The following is a 19,819-nucleotide window of genomic DNA, read 5'->3' as shown; positions in this document are numbered from 1 at the left end:
TGCATCACTGTTATTCTTGCTGAGCTACCTTCTCAGTCCTGATAGGGAACCACACATAGAAATATTAAATCATTTTAGTTACAATTAGTAAAATATTTTGCACTTACAAATATTGGTCTGGGATCATACTCTTCCTCAAACAGTTTCTGGAGAGCAAAGAGAGCTGCCTGTTTAATAATAAAAATTGCAAGTTAAAGAAGTATGAATAACCTTTTACACAACTTACCATACAATATTGCTAGAGTCTGGAAAATTTTTCTATACTCAAGAACATTCATTCTCCCCCAGAAACCTCTAAGTTTTCAGACATATTATGGTGGTGTTAAACGTATCAGTGCAAGTAGGCAGCCCAAGGCTCTTTTAAACACAAAAATCATATCAAAGTACTTGCTAAGATTTGTATACCATTATTCATCACTCGTGTCTATAGAACATAGGATAACCACACAGTTAAAGTCTGTGTTACATCTACTAATCATTTCCATAGTATGGATTTCATGTGTTTTATATGGTCGCAAGAATTATTCTCAATTCATAACCTACATATATGTCCACTTAGTCCACAGTAGTTTCCACAGAATTTTAGCATAGGATGGGTACATAATATGTAGGGAAAATGCCTTCCTTCATCAGCACAAGGTGTAGGACGTATGTAGCAGGTAATCTGTTAATCGTATTGTTGTCAACTATTTTGTCAACTACATGATTAATCAGTAAGGGTTAGCACTGCAAGCACTCCATCCTGGCTTGTGGCAGCTACTATCCCTGCTACGTCTCTGCACTCAGAGTATTTTAGGAGAGAATCCTTGCTCATGCTGGGTCCCAGGAGCTATCCCCACTGTGGCTCTGCAGAGCTGCAGGGGGAGGTAGCTCCCAGGACATGGGAGCCCACTGGCTGCCTGCCCACTGGCTCCTAAATTACTTTCCTGGTAGATCCTCAGTGGAGGTAGCTCCCAGGACCCAATGTGAGCTGGGACTGAGGCAGGTTGCTGGCCAGCCTGTTAAAAACATTTACTAGCAGAACCACGGGGGGGGGGGGGGAGTGTAGTTGGTAGCATTAACCAATAAGCTTTCATTTATTGGTTAATCATTTAACCCTACACTCTTACATCCCTAGTAGGGACCTCACTGTACAGTGTCATGCTATGAAATTATTAATATCACTGAATGACATCAATATCTTTCATATTCTACAATATGAAACTTCAAACATTCACAATGGGACCTTGAATATTAAGGAATATAAAAATATATGGAGATATAGAACTGGAAGGGACTTTGAGAGGTCATCAAGTCCAGTCCCCTGCCCTCATGGCAGGACCAAGTGCCATCCCTGATGGATTTGCCCCAGATCCCTAAGTGGCCACCTCAAGCATTGAACTCACAACCCTGTATTTAGCAGGCCAAAGCGCAACCCACTGAGCTAGCCCTCCCCCCTAAAATGTATGTGCACACATCTGTGTGCGCACACACACTTATTCTCTTTGACAGAGATGTATCAAAGGGTAGAGTTTGACCTTTTTTAATTGTCAGCTTTCACTGTCACTATATAGACTAGTGCTGGTCAGAAAGTTGTGAATTTTAACAAAATTAAAAAAGGGGGGGTAGGGTTCAAAATAAACTTTCTATTTTTTCCCCTCACTCTTCGTCCACGAGTTCTAATAAAATGCCTTGAAAATCTATAACTATTGAACTACACAGTATAAACAGATAAACCTATAACCATTGAACTACATAGTAAAACAGGTAACACCAGATAAAAGAGAACTTTTCTGTGTTTGATAACTACAGATCTCCTCTATAGCCCCCACACTGAAATATTTTATTTAGGCATTTAACAAAAAGGTTCAAATCACTTTCAAGTTTTCCCAAAAGTCTCACCTTGGCATTGGCTGTATCAAATATGGTTTCTACTAACAAGATATCAACCCCTCCATCTAAAAGTCCTCGGGCTTGTTCTTTGTATGCTTCAACCAGCTCATCAAATGCTGCAAAGTAAGAATTAATTTAAGTGATTTATTTCAGATCTTTAGCTGGAGACACTGTCCTGTAAGGTATCGTGAAAATTAAATAGAACTGAACTACAAATACGTACTGATGCTCCTGTAGTCTGATCTTTCCACCGAAGGAGACACAGAGAGAGTCTTGTTTGTAGGACCCATCGCACCAGCAACAAATCTCTTATTCTCTAAATAATGGAAGAAATGTCACATAGAAACTCTAGCCACATACAGTCAAAATACTGTAGCCATCTCCTAAGACATTATGGCAACCATGTAGATTTAACTCAGAGCCTCCTGTTCCAAGCACACAAGCCCCTATTACATGAGGTACAGGAGAATCTAAATTAGCTTTGGGCAGTTGAGTAGCTCTGACTGGATACAATAAGGGTTAATATAGTATTTACAAACAATGCCACGGCAAACCATCAATTCAGTCCAAGTTTTCTTTTAAATACTCTTTGTTGCATGATCAAATAGCAAGTTTCATTTATCTATTTTAAATGCACAGCACAGCGCCCTAAAGAGAAATTACAATGCAATGTAACAGATATTCCAATCACTGTATTAGAGTCACAGGACTGGAAGAGACCTCGAGAGGTCATCGAATCCAGTCCCCTGCACTCATGGCAGCACCAAGCACCATCTAGAACATCCCTGACAGATGTCTATCCAACCTGCTCTTAAAAATCTTTGAAGATGGAGATTCCACCACCTCCCTAGGCAATTTATTCCAGTGTTTAACTACCCTGACATTAGGAAGTTTTTCCTAATGTCCACCTTAAACCTTGTTTGCTCAATTTAAGCTCATTGCTTCTTGTCCTACCATCAGAGGCTAAAGAACAATTTTTCCCCTCCTCCTTTTAACATTTTAGGTACTTGAAAACGGTTATTGTGTACCCTCTTGGTTTTCTCTTTTCCAGGCTAAAAAAATATATTTTTTCCATCTTCCCTCATTGGTTTTCTACACCTTTAATCTTGTTGCTCTTCTCTGGACTGTCTCCAGTTTTCAGGACATCTTTCCTCAAATGCGCTGCCCCAAACTGGACACAATACTCTAGTTGAGCCCTAATCAGTGCAAAGTAGGGTATGCAAAATAACCCTTATTCCTTATACAATGAGGTTTACCAGTTATTTCGAGAGAAGAGTTGTCTCTCGAAATAACCGCGTCTTAACAGCATCTGTTATTTCGAAATAGCACCATAACGCAAATATGCAAATGAAGGGTGGGATATTTAAATCCTGGCTTCATTTGCAATTTTGAATGTCTTCATTTGCATTCCTCTCTCAAAAGAGAGTGCAAGTGTAAACATACCTGTACAGAATAAGAATTACTTCATGTGTCTGTCTTACTACCCTACAACTTATATAGTCCAGAATGATGTTCATTTTGCAACAGTGTCACACTGTTGACTCATATTTAGTTTGTGGTCCACTATGACCCCCAGATCACTTTCCAAAATACTCCTTCCTAGGCAGTCATTTCCCATTTAGTTACAAAGATGAATGAACCACTTTAAAAAAAAATCATGTGCCTTAATTATTATATTTAAGAACCAAATCAAGGAGGTATTGTCTGGACAATCTATTGATTGGTTATAAACAGTAGATGCAGCTTGGTGTTAGAATGAGACAGAAAACTTGGAGATGTCTCAATTAAATTATCCCTTTATCAAATGCTCTTGTTAGATAGGCAGGTCTCTACTAAACACCATAGATGAAGAGGTCATTTTTAGGAATGACTACCCTTTTATGGCTAATGCTGCGAGCTACTGAGTACCACCTGGAAGATGCCAGATGAACTCAGATCCAGGGAATTTCAGTGGAAGTTGTGGACTCCTAAGAAGCACTCATCATTTTGTGAAATAACCAGAGTAACACTGTGCACATTTTAAAAGCTTATAATCTGAGTCTGTCAGGCATGAGGCTTCTTTTCTAGGTCATCACTGGCCCCAGATGCAACCAACTGTACCACGCGAAGTCACAATATTTCAAAGCTTATAATGAGAGGATAGAACATAGAGAAGGAACATTAAAATGCAAAGGAAAAAAAAACCGCTTCACCTGTCTGAGCAGTTACATCATCAGCTGCTTTTCTGGCCAACTGTGCCGAGACTTTGTTTAACTGATAAACCTGGAACAATGACAGCCAAATTACCGCGTGCTAACAGATACGGCTAATTCTGTACATTATAACTCTTCAATGAAGCAAACTAGCCAAGAAATTTGCTAGTGCAGCATTCTAAATGCTCTACAGGCCAGATAACCTCAGAAAGTCAACCGTAGTGCTGTGATTATATTATACACATTACATGTCTGTCCACTACATTACATGTCTGTGCCTAAAACTGCTAAAACTGAATGATGGGAGAGGAGCTAAAGGCCAGTTCTGTAAGATACTCAGTGCCCTTAATTCCCACTGAAGTTAGTGGGAATTGTAACTTTGAAGGAAGAGGCCCTATGAAGGTAAATTTAGTTTATCTGTTACATCAGCTCTGATTCGGATGGTATATTTCCAGATATTGTTGTGCCATCTGCTAAGATTAATTTTAAAATGATGTGACCCACCCCAACAGGCAATACAAATCTGAGTGTAAGAAAGTGCTAAACACTGCAGTGACACTCTACTGCAAGCAGGACAGACCTCTGTGCAAAGTATAAATTATACATACAACATTAAGGAACAACACGCATTTCTACTATGGCACCTCTTTATGAAATTGTAAGTAATAAAGCACAATATTCTTGTTCACAGAACAAGAGTCTTCAGCGAATATTCAAATGATGAAGCCCAGTACACACTACTGGATTACTGTTTGTGCCTTCATCGACAACTGTCACATAACAAGATTAATTTTCATCCTCATATTACCATTACAATGGAAATGTATTACAAGTAAATAGAATATTTCTCCATGAGCACTAGAGACCCACACAATGTCACCTGTGTGCCCAGAGACAGTGTGTGAAGTTAGCAAAAACTGTGAGTCTTATGGACTGCTGGGACAACAAATCTCAATTAATATCTTAACGTGTAAGTAGTTCAAAATTCTTACCAGATGCTCAAGGTCATAGTCAGCTTGTGCAACTCTGGTGCTGCTAAAAGTATTTGTTTCAATGATATCCGCCCCAGATAGCAAGTATTCCTGCAACAATGAACAACTACTGAGACTTAATGATTTCAGTTCAGGATATGGAAAAGACAACATTTTGTGACTTTCAACTTAACAAGCCAAGGGATAACTGCCTCCCAAGTCACAGAAGACCAAATCCTGCAGTTCTTATTCCTCTTGCTTTGAAATAGTGTTGGACACATTCAAGGATACTCAGAGTTTCAGCGTTTATGGTCACACATAAATAAAGTGTAAAACTATCAAGGTTCCCATTCAAAATGGTACTATCAGCACAAGCTTAATTTTAAGCATATAAGTAATTTTAGTGATATGCTTACAGTTAGGCAACTTCAAGAATCAAGGCCTTACAGATGTTAGAAGCACCTTACTGGCATGAATAGCGTAAGTTTTAGAATGTTACAATCAACCTACTGAAGCACATATTAAAATGAAATTAACAGATGTAATTAACTTTTTATAAACTATGCATAAATGTATGCTTAATAAAGTGTGACTGTACTCGTAAGCTGGGGGTTGAAATGCTGGCCCCACTAAAATTAATGGGAACTTGGACATTGACTTCGAAGGGAAACAAGTTTTCACCAAAGATTGTGATGGTAAGATGGGGTACTGTTGAGGCAGGTGTAGAATGCAGCAGAACTTGCCCAGGGACAACATGTGGAAGGAGGAAAGAAAGTGGTTAGATGGAGGGCTAGAAACAGAAAGCTGAACAGTGGGAGGCAGGGAGAAGCTAATAAAGTAGCACTAAGAGGGAATAGGAGAAGGTTGGCTTAAGAGGATTGTATTTCTGGGGATTATGTTTAACTGTGAGAGCTTGTTTTTGTAACTCTCATGTCTTCCTATTTTCTCACCTATTTTTGCAGTACACACTTACTGCATCATGTGTACTGTTACAAAAAAATATCTTTGGGGCAGGGACCATGTCTTCCTATGTTTGAAAAGCATCTTGCACTACTGAAAAATGAACAAAAACAACTGTTCACTTAAAAATGCAAACCTACCCACACAAAGTTACTATCAATCACACTTGGTGTTTATCGTGTATTTAAGTATTACCGCGTATAATTTTTTTTTTCCGGTTTTTCTATAAGGGTGTGTCTAGACTACAGGGTTTTTTCGAAAAAACTTCCCCTGCATCTAGACTGCTGCCACGTTCTTTCGAAAGTAAATCGAAAGAATGCGGCAGTTTTTTCTACCGCTGAAAACCTTGTTTTACAAGGAAGAACGCCTTTTTTCGAAAGTGCTCTTTCAAAAAAAGGCGCTATGTAATGCAAACTGTGCTTTTTCGAAAGACAGCAACCAGACTGCCTGGGTGCTCTCTTTCGAAAAAGCGGCTTGCTTTTTCGAAAGTACTGGTTATAGTCTAGATGCTCTTTTTAGAAAGAGGCTTTTTCGAAAATATCTTTCGAAAAAGCCTCTTTCGAAAGAGGCTTCCAGTCTAGACATAGCCTGACTGAAACCACCAGCAAGGGAAAGTAACTGACTGGCAACAGTAAAAGAGAAAACCTGACTTTTGACAAAACTCTGCCACAACTGTTCACAATATAAAGCTATAAAATGCACACATTTGGGTTTTTTAACCTTTGTCATTTGCTGTGATTTTAGGTATAATTTGTAACAGGCAGAATTGGAGGCAAGAAGTCTCAACTCCGGGCTCGCAGGCCATCCCCGCCCAGAGAAATTGTGCAATCAGACCCGGGAGCCCCTGCAGGCCGGTAGGGGAAGAGTTGTCCATTACCGTTCCCACTATTGCCTGCTCTCTCTCCCCACATTGCACACCCTCCCTAAGGACAAGCTTTGGGGATTATCGTAGGGGGCCTGACATGGGGCAATAGCAGTTGTCAAGGCCCCTCACAAACCCTGCAGCAGCAGGAGCCATGGGGAATTGGAAAGTAATAATGGGGAATTTCTTCAACTACCCCTATATTGACTGGGTGTACATCACCTCTAGATGGGATGCAGAGTTAAAATGTCTAGACATCATTAATGATTGCTTCTTAGACAAGCTAGTTCTGGAACCCACAAGAGGTGAAGCAATTCTTGATGAGGTTCCACATGGAGTAGGGATGTGAATGCACAGTGGAAAACATAATCTGAACTATACAAGTAAAATGATGGGGTCTAAATTAGCTGTTACCAGCCAAGAAAGAGATCTTGGAGTCACTGTAGAGAATTCCCTGAAAACACTTGCTCAATGCACAGCAACAGTCAAAAAAGCTTCCAGAATATTAGAAACAATTAGAAAAGGGGCACATAATAAGTCAGTAAATATCATGGTGTTACTGTATAAATCCATTGCTACACCCACACCACGAATACTGCAGGCAATACTGTCTGCCCCATTTCGAGAAAGGTATTAGAAATGGAAAAAGCGCAGGCAACAAAAATGATTAGGAATATGAAGCAGTTTCCATATAAAGAAAGATTCAGAAGATTGGGAATGTTCAGTTTGGAAAAGAGCCATGACAGAGATCCTTAAAATCTTGAATGGTGTGAATAAAGAAGTGTTCTTCATCCCTTCTCACAACATGCAAACCAGGTATCACCCAATGAAATTAATAGGAAGCAGGTTTAAACAAAACAAAAGGAAGTACTTCACACACCACAGTCAACTTGTGGAACTCGTTGCCAGGGGATTCTGTGAATGCCAAAAAATATAGCTGGGTTCAAAAATAATTAGGTAAATTCACAGAGGCCATGGTCCTTCACAAGGCTATTAGTCAAGATGTCCAGGGATGCAATCCAATTCTCTGGATGTCCCTAAACGTTTGACTGTCAGATGCTGGGATTGGATAATGCAGGATGCATCACACAACAACTACTCTGTTTTGTTCTTTCCCTCTGAAAGCATTTGGCATTGACCAATGTCAGAAGACAAGACACTGGGTTAGATGGATCATTGGTCTAACCAAATACATCTATTTCTATGTTTTAAAAATATTTTAAAAATCAATACAGAAGATGAGAGAAATTCAGAAAAAAAAGTCTGTTAACATTTAAGGTTTTACATAGAAATCAATCATATTTAAAAAAATCATTTTTAATAGAATTCTCAAAAGTCAGGCAATACAATAAATACCTTGTGAATTTTGTAGATTATATCAGGCTGAGTTATACTCAAAAGGTCATTGTTTCCTTTCAGATATTTGGGATGATCTTTAAATTCTTGCCCTCGGAAGTCCTCTTCTGATAATGTATGTTGCTGGATCATGGTCCCCATGCCTCCATCCAAAACCATAATCCGCTCCCGCAAAATAGATTCAATTTCATCTTTCAAGTTCTTTTTAGTACTTACTATAAAAAAAACAGAAGTAAGCAACTTCAAAATTCCTTAACAACAAAATACATAATTTTAATTTAAGTACTTTGAATTTTCAAAGTTAATTTCAAACAAAAGTTATTTTATAAATTATGGTACTACACCTGAAGTTGTGATATTTTAACATGAGCAAATAATACAGGCTCTGATCCTGCTTCTGCATGTGAACGAGCAGAACCCTGCATTCCTAAGAAGCCCCATTTGAGTCAATGTGGATTCACCTGTATGGAGTCAGCTATAGAAGCAGGGTGTCATAGCCAATCACGAAAATGGTGATCGGGGCTTTTTTTGTGCAAAAGCGCATCTAGATTGGCCACGGACGCTTTTCTGCAAAAAGTGCTTTTGCGGAAAAGCGTCCGTGCCAATCTAGACGCTCTTTTCCGAAAATGCTTTTAATGGAAAACTTTTCCGTTAAAAGCATTTCTGGAAAATCATGTCAGTCTAGACGTAGCCTAGGTGTGTGGAGGAAGGAAGGATCAGAAGGGGGGACCTAAGGGAGGCTTTCCCCTTAGTTCGGGAGGCACCTCCCCTCCTACTGCCACACCTCCCAGCCACTGGGAAGGGTTTGGGGGCGGGGGAGCAGACATAGTCTCGGGCTTCCCCACCCCACCCTGCCGGGGGGGCAGGATTCCCTCTGGTGCCACATGCCCTTGGTGCAAGGAGGAGACTTTGAGCACTCCCTCAGCCCTAGATTTTGATTGGACTGGGAACGGGATAGCAGCAGAGCGGCCACGGGCCGGATCAACCCACTTGGCAGGCCAGATCTGGCCCACGGAGGCCCTTTTGCCCACCACTGGCCTAAGTATTAGGGATGTTAAAATACATGTAATTAAGTAACCATGAAACTGCTGAAAATTTCAGCTGTTACATGCTGGGCGATAGGCAGCTCCCCACAGGTACCGGCTCCTGCCTGTCCCCCCTCCACACACACATACAGTATCAGAAGCAGCAGAGCAGCTGGGCAGGCAGCTCGCTGGCAGTCAGTGTGTGCTGGGAGCCAACTTTTAAGCCGACTCCCCATGCATACTGGGAGTCTGCGTGTAATTGTGAAGGTTAATTGATGAGCCCAGGCTCGCCAGTTAACGGTGTGTACATTTTACATTTTCACTAGGGCTGTCAATTGACCTGCATTAACACCTGCAATTAACGCAGGACAGGATTAACGCGTTAAAAAAATTAACGCGTTAATCGCAGGCTGCATGGAGTCCCTGGGACTCCAGCTGACTCAGGGCTCCGCCTCACACTGCCCCTTGGAAACGCCGGCCCGGCCCTTCTATGGGGCAGCACTGCATGGAGCTCGGGATCAGCTGCATTTTAAATGGGAGTTGCACATGATTCATTGTGATTAAATTTTTTAATTGCACGATTAATCACGAATACAATTTTTAATCGCGTGACAGCCCTAATTTTCACAACCCTAATAAGAATCCTTTTCCATAAACAACTAGGTATATTGATATTGACCTATCCCTCCCACAACATCAGCAAGTATTCACTGCAAATTTTATATCTCTCTTCATACAAGTCCTACTCCTGCCGTCTTTACCCAAGCAAGACTCCCATTGAACTAAATCGGAGTTTCATCTGAATAAAGACTACAGAGTGAGCTACCACCTTACTGACTTAATTTCCTTGGACAAAGTCTGGACCAAACCCACTTACCTCATGACTGAACTTGATTTTCAGTTACAGATTTATTTGACCTGACAGTCATTGTGCTGCAATGAAAAGGGCTGCCTGCTTCTTTTCAGGGCTCAGTACACACCTTTTAAAACTTCCTTATATAACTTACACCAGTGGTCTCCAACACGGTGTCCGCGGGCGCCATGGCACCCACCGGGGCATTTATGTGCGCCCGCCTAGTGACCAGGGCCGGCCCGAGACATTCTTGTGCCCCGGGCGCATGCGCGGTGCCGCCCCCAGGTGCCCGGCAGCCCCGAAAGGTTGGGGACCACTGACTTACATGGTGTTGCCCGGGTCCTTTAGATCAGGGGCCTGGTGGTGTGGGAGGTGGTAGAGTCTTGGGAATGTGTGTGTATGGGGGGGGGAGGATCAGGCCAGGAGACCCAGGATTGGGAGGGGGTGTAGGAGTCAGGGTGGGAGACTGAGGAGGAGCTCAGGGAAGGGGTGCGGGAGTCAGGGCAGGGAGTTGGGAGGAGAGGGAGCAGGTGGGGGCCGCCAGTTTCTCCACAGGGACAGTGTGGACTATGCACCCTGCCTACCCGTTTCCCTCCAGGCCCAGCAGTTGGGGGGTGCTGTGCACTCTGCCTGCTGGCTTCTCCGTGGGGGCCAGGCCAGGGCAGGGTGGGGCAGAGCAGGGGGAGAGACACAGGCCAGACCTGCCAGCATTCTCCAGTCCCAGTCTGTGGGGGCACAAGGTGGGGGCCAGCACTGAAGAATCCCCTACTACCCAAACACAAAAACAACACAGCTGTTACTGATGCTTGAACAGTGGCCATTCATGCATAAAAGGACACAAACAATTTCAGGTTTGATCCAAAGCTCACTGCTGAAGATCACAGAAAAATTCACATTTATTTCAGTGCACTTTGAATAAGGACCTTAGGTCCAAAATTTAGATTTTGTGTAAAAAAGGTGGGGGAGGAGATTCAGAACTTAAAACAAATAGAAGTGTGCCCTAATTTTTAAGTAAATATCAACAATATTTTTTTAGAAAACCACAAACTGTCATGTGGTGTTGGAAAGCAAACCACAAGCATGATGCAAATGGAAATAAAGTTGGCCAGAAAAAAACTCTGATGAAATATATTTAAGTCAGAATTCATTGATTCAATTAAATTGAATCATTTCTCCAAGACAGTTGGTTTCCTGCCCTCCTGATGAACTGCTAAGGACTCCAGGACCTCTACAAAACTGAATTACCTTTCTCCAACCAAGTGTGCATATTAAACAACTAACCCCTCTAGCTCCAACGTCTACTAGGCGATGTAAGCAATTAGTTGACTATCCGATAAGCATATGCTTATCAGCAGGGCTTGACGAACGGCGGCAAAAACCACTCACCAGCCCTGTACAGCGCATGCGCAAGAGCCACATTGCACATGTGCGCGCCGCGAAATAATGGGGCTCGCGGCTGAAATCTACTCACCACGGGCAAGTAGATTGTATTGTTTGTCGAGCCCTGCTTATCAGAGAGATAACTAGTGACTCGACTAGTCATTCCCCACCCCACCCTACCCCACCTCTATCACACAGAGGCAGCAAAGTGGAGGAGCAGGAGCTGGTGCTGGGGAGCCAGCTTAAAAGCCAATTCTCCCCAGCACCATCTCCATGGGGGGAGAAGAGGGGGAGGAGCAGAGGAGGCAGAGGTGTAGCAGGAGACTGGGTGCAAGCAGGGAATCAGCTGATCCATTGACTAGTCGATTAGCTGATTAAATGCCATTTAACATCCCTAATGTCTACACTGAGAAAAATGCAAAAAGAAGCCAACAGTAAATAGTGAAGAATTAAAACAAAACAACCTGCTCTATTAACGGAATCTCTAGCCATCTCAACAGTCTGAGCCCTCATCCTGCTGTGATCTAAGGGAAGAAAGCTTCCATGCCAACTTCCACAGAGCTGTAAATATGTCCACACACATGCACGTCACTGTAGCACCAGACCTTGAAGATTGGTGAATAAAACAATCTGCTCCTTCAAAAAAAAAAAATATTTAGCAGCACCTGCTTCTGTATAGTCAATGAACAAAAGGCAAAATACACTATGACAGATACTTGTAAAAAGCTTCTTCAAACATAAACAGGAACTAATCTTCTTGCTATTAGCAACCAAGCCGAGAGAGAAAACCACAGCAAACAAATAAAAAAACTGAATGTTAACAACTCTCCGGGACCGGATAGCATTCATCCAAGGGTTCTAAAAGAACTCAAATGGGAAATTGCTGAACTATTATTTGTGGTTTGTAACCTATCCTTTAAATCGGCTTCCATACCTAATGACTGGAAGGTAGCTAACGTGACACCAATATTTAAAAAGGGCTCTATAGGCAATCCGGGCAACTACAGACCGGTAAGTCTAACTTCAGTACCGGGCAAATTAGTCGAAACAATAGTAAAGAATAAAATTGTGAAGCATGTAGAAAAACATAATTTGTTGGACAAAAGTCAACATGGTTTCTGAAAAGGGAAATCCTGTCTTACTAATCTATTAGAGTTCTTTGAAGGGGTTAACAAACATGCGAACAAGGGGGATCCAGTAGATATAGTATACTTAGATTTTCAGAAAGCCTTTGACAAGGTCCCTCACCAAAGGCTCTTGTGTAAATTACATGGCCATGGGATAAGAGGGAAGGTCCTTTCTTGGATTGAGAACTGGTTAAAAGACAGGAAACAAAGGGTAGGAATAAATGGTAAATTTTCAGATTGGAGAGGGGTAACTAGTGGTGTCCCCCAAGAGTCAGTCCTAGGACCAATCCTGTTCAATTTATTCATAAATGATCTGGAAAAAGGGGTAAGCAGTGAGGCGATAAAGTTTGCAGATGATATCAAACTGTTTAGGACAGTCAAGACAGAAGCAGACTGTGAGGGACTCCAAGAAGATCTCACCAAACTGAGCGACTGGGCAACAAAATGGCAAATGAAATTTAATGTGGATAAGTGTAAAGTAATGCACATCGGGAAAAATAATCCCAACTATACGTACAGTATGATGGGGGCTAATTTGGCTACGACAAATCAGGAAAGAGATCTTGGAGTTTTCATGGACAGTTCTCTGAAAACTTCCACACAGTGTGCAGCGGCGGTCAAAAAGGCAAATAGGATGCTAGGAATTATTAGGAAAGGGATAGAAAATAAGACCCAGAATATCTTACTGCCCCTGTATAAAACTATGGTACGCCCACATCTTGAATACTGTGTACAGATGTGGTCTCCTCACCTGAAGAAAGATATTTTTGCCTTGGAAAGGGTTCAGAAAAGGGCAACTAAAATGATTAGGGGTTTGAAACGGGTCCCATATGAGGAGAGGTTAAAGAGACTGGGACTATTCAGTTTAGAAAAGAGGAGACTGAGGGGGGATATGATAGAGATATATAAAATCATGAGTGGTGTGGAAAGGGCGGATAAAGAAAAGTTATTTATTAGTTCCCATAATAGAAGAACTAGAGGACACCAAATGAAATTAATGGGTAGCAGGTTTAAAACTAATAAAAGAAAGTTCTTCTTCACACAGCATGTAGTCAACCTGTGGAACTCCTTGCCAGAGGACGCTGTGAAGGCTAGGACTATGATAGAGTTTAAAGAGAAGCTAGATAATTTCATGGAGGTTAGGTCCATAAAAGGCTATTAGCCAGGGGATACAATGGTGTCCTTGGCCTTTGTCAGAGGCTGGCGAGGGATGGCAGGAGACAAATCGCTTGATCATTGTCTTCGGTTCACCCTCTCTGGGGACCCTGGTGCTGGATGGACCTTTGGTCTGACCCAGTACGGCCGTTCTTATGTTCTTAAGCAAATTATATGGGATTGCTGTGCTATTGAGGGACGTGATTCTACTAGTAGTGGCACTATTTTCATTTCAAGGAATACGATATTCACATATTCATCAACATGATGGAAAATATGCTTACTGCCGCTAAACCTAAAGTTCAAATATTACGTTAACCATTCCTATCTTCCCCCAAATAATGGATAGTTTAGAATTTATAAGACTTTTCAAAAATAGAGGTACTTCTTCAGTTTCCTTTATCGTTTTTGAAACGTTCGTGGAAATCTAACGCTCCCTGGCATTTTTGTATGACCATTTCAGGCTGAAAATTCCACTTTACCTGCATGCAAAATTCACACACAAAATAAAGTGCACCTTGGTTATATTTAACCCCTTGGGATCCAGGTATAGCCAGGGGTTTGTTATAGTGAGGTGAGGCGAAACATGGCAGGGAGACAGAGCACTCCTCTGGCTCTGAACCCATGGTGGAGGCAGCATGCCCCCTCCTCACAGCCTGGAGGCCAGAGATGCTGATAGCCCCCCTCCCACTTTCAGTCCTGCTGCAGCACAGGAGGAGCTGTCAGAGTGGGCCTGAGGAGAGAAAGATGTAGTGAATTCATGTGAATAGCTGGAGGAAAAGGATGTATTTGAGGGATTCAGAGGATCTAGATATAAACTGCAAAGCTAGATAGAATGTGCAGGAATACCATGGTAAAGATAGATAGAATGTGCAGGGATAGCATGCATTGACAGCCCTACAATGGGAGAAGATGGGGGAAGATGATTGGCTGAACAGAGGCAACTGAAGTGGGTAAGGCGGAGAGGAAAATAATGACAGAGCTAGGAAACCTTGGAATAACCATGCTGGACCAATATTTTAGTATCTTGTCTATGACAACAGCCAGAGCAAAATGATTCAGAAAAAGCAGCTCTCACTGCACAATTACAGGTTAAACTGTTCATTGTGGAAGTTTCTTCCTAACACCAAGCAAGCAGTAACTGCTTTACATATAAACATCAATATGATTCACATTATTCACCTCAACCTTTTTTACGTCATGCTAAGTTTTTGCACATGGTCACTTATGTCAATGAGTCCTGCGGATCAATAATATGGTGGATACAAATTATAGCACAAGTTCCAAGGGTAATGAAATAATGTCACATACCCATTTTTCTTATATACAGTAAATGCGGGGTAAGGCAAGCAAAGTCATACTGGCAGTTGAGCAACTGCTTTGACTTTTACCCATGCTATCATATTAAAAATTTGTAAAAATAAGAATAACCAAAAGCAGTTATTTGACTTTAAAACTCTGCGAGTTATTAGCCAAAATTACTTAGCAATTACAATCTTTAACTGATTTAATAAGCCTCCTTTTTCTGCACTGTCCTTTATCAATGTAGCTTGCTGTTTTTGATGCCAAAGTTATAAATGAAAAAGCATCACAACACTAGGAGCATGCTTATAGAATCACCCCCTGGAGGTTCCCAAGCCTCCAGGATTGTCCTGGAGTCTCCAGAAATTAATCTTTTAATATTATGCCACCTGATGAAACCTTCAGGTGTAAGTCCAACTAAAATTGGCAACCCAAGTTGGAAATACAACTCCACAGCAGCTAAAAGTCTCCTCCTGCAGGAGAGTCCATGAATGATCTGCTCTACTAATAATGAAACACTTGTACTGTCAGCATAAAAAAGTCACACTTGTTCTAATTTTAACCTTTATTATTTATTTATTTTATTGGTAATAGCTAGTGGCTAGATTCTGCAAGCCATTATGCATGTGCTTGACTTTATTCATATGAACTCAGTGGACCAGTCCCATGAATAAATCCAAGCAAGTTGTCAAGTGTCATCAAGATCAAGACCTGAGATCATAATGAGGGCTTTATCAAATTCATTTTGGTCAATTTCATTATCTCAGCTATTTGAATGTGAAATGTCTCAGTATTGTAACTGTAAGGGATATAGGGATGTAAACAGTTAAATGATTAACCAGTAGGCTTATCATTAACTGGATCTTAACAATTAACCCCAGCAGCTGACCAGGACTCCAGGCAGAGTAATCCCATCCCAAGGCTGAGGGGGACCCGCTGGAGCATCCAGAGCCATGGGAGACCCCATGGCCATGGGGGGGGCTGGGCAGAGTATCCAACACTGCCGGGAGCTGGTTAATCAGAGGGACTCCAGCCCCACCAGCCCCACGGACTGGGCCCTCAGTCAGCAGCTGCCACTGTCCAGCCATCCAGTTTTGCAGGCTGCAGCACAGCAGTAAGGTTGACATTGTATGGTGTTGTCACTGTATGATGGGATTGTCACTCTTAATTCTGTGCTTCTGCTGGTGGGGCACTGCCTTCCTAACTGGATGTTCAGCCAACAGCTGATGCTCTCTGGCCATTCAGCTCTGAAGTCAGTGCAGAAGATGGCAATACTGGAACCTCCCTAAAATAAACTTATGATCTCTATGACCACAACTCCTTGTTGGGTCACAAAACATCCCTCCCCCCTGAGAGAAATGCTGGTCATCATGTGAACTCTATATAGTATATGTTAAGAGCACACAAAAGGTCAGATTTAACAGGGGGAGACCAGAGTATATGGTCTGACACAAATTTTTCATGGCTATAAGTCTGGTAGGAACCTAATCATACATGTAAGTGAGTCTGCTTGTATAAGACCAGAAAAGGCCCACAATTTGCTCTTGCCAAAGGAAAAGGATTTATGACAGAAGATTATCAGGAAGACTCATGTGGAGTAGACTAAAGGACTTCTTGTGCTAAATGCTTACCTAAAATAAAGGAATGAAGCACCCACTTATGACCTCTTGAAGAGGCTGCAGCCTAGCTAATTTTGTTTTTTTCTCTTTTTTGGACTATTTTTTTTTTACTCTAAAAGGTGGAATTTATGATTTAGCTGGAAGGCTAAACCCAACCAAACTGGAAAATGAAACACTGTCCAAATCTGATGCCTAAGTAAGCTGAAGCCTCACAAGTCCCTAAACTCTTTTCTTAATTTGCATACTTTTTGTGTCAAAGTAATTTGTACAGTCCTCCTCCCTCTTCTGTTTGCATGGACCTACTGGACAACAAATGAGGAGAGGCATTTAAAAATAGGAAAATATACAGAACTAGAACAGTTGGTTGAGGAACTTGGTGAAAAATGTTTCTGAAATCACTCTTTAAAAAAAAAAATAGATGTCTGATTTTCAAGTTGATGCTGTCCCTTCAAATTATACTGTCAGATCAACCTGAGCCATACAATACAGGCATCGTTATAAAAAAAAAAGTGAATTAACAAAATATTTCAAAAGATTTGGAATTTAAGCATAACATTCATTTTAGAGAATGAGTGTCAGAAGGAGAAAATAAGTTTGTTTTCCTGGTCCAAGAAAAGAGCGGTGTAAGATGTTGACAGCAGCTCTCACTGTTAACAACAGAAGGACTAGATTTAAACTGGTAAATGGCAACAGCCATGAGAGCTCAAATACAGGATCATCTAAATGCTGGGCATTTCCAATTGCAGCTCACTAGCGTGCTGGTTCACCAGAAGGGCGCCTTGCATCACTGTACAAGTTTGTTTAACCCGGGGGCAGGAGACGCAGGCGGGCCGATGAGCAGGGGCAGGTTTCTAGCTGTCGTGCTCTCCTTACGAACTTTTACACGCGACCATCAGCTGCCACACGTGAGGTAACACGGGACACGCCACCTGCGAGGCGGGGAAGGAGGCAGGAGCCTCCCCCGGGAAACACTTCAGCGGAGCCCCGGGCGCACACGCGGCCCAGCCGGGCTCTGCGGATGCAGGAGCCGCGCCTCCCCCACCCTCAGCAGAGGGCGCCATTCAGAGCCCCCCCCCCAGCATCTCCCCAAGGGCGAGGCAGCCCCGCGCCGCCGCCCTGGGGACCCGCCGCTGCAGCCCGTTAGTTACCCGGCCGCTGGGGGCACTCGTGGCCGGCCGGGGCCATGCCGCTGCCGCCGGCTTCTCCTCCTCTGCCGCGACTGCTGCCGGGGCCAGCCCTGCGTGGGGCGGGGCCGCGCTCCCAGCCTGTGCCGGTGCCGCCTCCCTCCACGTCACACGGCCCGGCCCGGGGCTGCAGCTGCAGCACGGCGGGAGAATTCATTCATGCCGCTGGTATCCCGCCCCAAAGGCCTGCGCGGTGCCAGGGGCAAGCCCATCAGAAGGGCCACGCTGGGTCAGACCGAAGGTCCGGCTAGCCCCCGGGTTCCCAGCCTTTCTAATGCCGGGGACTGGCTGGCCCATTCACAAACTTGTGCCAGACCAGTAACATTTTAGTTGCCTATTTGCATATTTATTATGGAATTATTTAATATGCAAATAGGCAACTAAAATGTTACCTTCTGCCGAGCCCCAACCCAGCCCTTTGCTCCGCAGTGCCTCTCACCCTTCGACCCTCACCCCTACAGACCATGTCAACACCCTCTTGCCCCATGATCCCACCACACTCTCACCCAACATACCCACACACCTCAAGCATCTGCTCTGAACCCCAATTCACAACCCCTAACCTTGATTCCTGCATCACTCCACACACACCCCAGCCTTGAGTCTCCCTCCTCCCCTGACTCTTGCAACCACATACCCTCTGCCCTGAGCCCACCACACTCCAACCCACACTTACATTTCTTACAGGTACTGTCCTCCCACAACCCTTGATCCCGTACCCAGAGCGTCCTTCTCTTCAGGAGGATTACAATAGGACAGTACCTGCAAGAAATGTAAATTACTTTTACCCCTGCATAAAATGCCTTAGAGAAATCAGCTTTAACAATCATAACAGTAGGAAGTTTAAAAAAAAAAAAAAAAAAAAAAAAAAAGCACATACAACCCTATACAGAGATTTGACCCAGGTAATGGAGCAGTGCCAAAGACTCCATGAGGGCAGTCCACTAGGCACTTTGCTTTTGCTATGGCTTTCAGTTTTACAGGGAAGTTGCTCAGGTCCCCATCCACAAAGTACCTAAACACCTAAACCTCAGATTTAAGCACTGTAATCTACAAAACTCCCAGTGAACCCTGTAAATGCTTAACTTTCTGCCTCTGAGCTTGCACATTGCCTTTTGTTGTGTGGCTTTAGATGAGCCAAAGGCATTATCATAATCCAGTCATTGTCCAACATTAAAGTTTTAAACAAGGTTCAGGGTTTTGTATAAAGTGACCTTTGCCTGCCTAGTGTCATGGTAAAGACACTATTAAAATCCTTTAAACTTTTGGTAAAGATACAGAAAAGAAGGAAAAACAGTTAAAGCATATGAAATGTAAGGTATCAAGTAAGACTTTATTTTGAACAGCATCCCCTGTGTCCTTTCCCTTCAGCCAGAGAGAGCTGTTAGAAGAAAATAAACCCATGTTTGACTGTCTTTTAGATGGTATCAAAGATGAAAATAAAACTGTCCTTTTTGGAGAAAATAGAAATGAGTTGAGCTGTTGTTACGGCTGTTGTTGTTAAAGTGCCATTCCACTTTCTAAAAACATAAAGCCAGACACACACATGATAGGGGAGAGGAAAGAGCAGCAAAAAGAGAAAATGCAACTTCTGTCTCTAGTGTTGATCTGCAGTTGCTGTCTCGCTACAGGAGAAACACAGACCCAACATGCAATCTGATTAGCCATGCCAAAATCTGGTAAACTCATAAGTATTGGGTTGTTTAGGACATTGAATTTAGTTGCCTCTTTCTGGTCACAGGCTTTGAGCCGTGTTTCACAATATGTTAAGCCAGGCTCTACAGACAGGAAACGAGTTAGTCAAGAGAAGAAATAAGGTAACAAGAAAAAGGACACATGAGAGAAGACAAAGTCTCACATTCCAAGTAGTATTCAGGATTTAGCTGGAAATGGTGGAGGTGGTGATGTCATCTGGCTCCCTTTCTCCGGGCTGGTCTGCACAGGATTAGGATGAGGAAGGT

At 42.7% G+C, this 19,819-nt stretch overlaps 1 protein-coding gene across 2 annotated transcripts in view; it reads right to left on the bottom strand.

Annotated features, from left to right (window-relative positions):
* The window catches only part of MTR (5-methyltetrahydrofolate-homocysteine methyltransferase), a 78,704-nt gene extending 60,749 nt beyond the window's left edge, over window positions 1–17,955 (bottom strand). For both annotated transcript variants that reach the window (XM_075924814.2, XM_075924813.2), the window contains exons 1-7: window positions 17,823–17,955; window positions 8,214–8,428; window positions 5,057–5,146; window positions 4,065–4,134; window positions 2,096–2,188; window positions 1,882–1,988; window positions 108–167 (exon numbers count right to left, since the gene is read on the bottom strand). In XM_075924814.2, the coding sequence (XP_075780929.2) occupies window positions 108–167; window positions 1,882–1,988; window positions 2,096–2,188; window positions 4,065–4,134; window positions 5,057–5,146; window positions 8,214–8,428; window positions 17,823–17,859 (672 nt within the window). In that variant the 5' untranslated portion in view covers window positions 17,860–17,955. The remainder of the gene's footprint in view (window positions 1–107; window positions 168–1,881; window positions 1,989–2,095; window positions 2,189–4,064; window positions 4,135–5,056; window positions 5,147–8,213; window positions 8,429–17,822) is intronic.
* Between the last annotated feature and the right edge of the window lie 1,864 nt (window positions 17,956–19,819).

This window comes from Pelodiscus sinensis, chromosome 3 (genome assembly GCF_052426305.1).
Source record: "Pelodiscus sinensis isolate ZL-2025 chromosome 3, ASM5242630v1, whole genome shotgun sequence".
NCBI classification, from domain to species: Eukaryota; Metazoa; Chordata; order Testudines; family Trionychidae; genus Pelodiscus; species Pelodiscus sinensis.
Note: the sequence above shows the minus strand (reverse complement) of the source record. Positions and strands in the feature narration are given on the sequence as shown.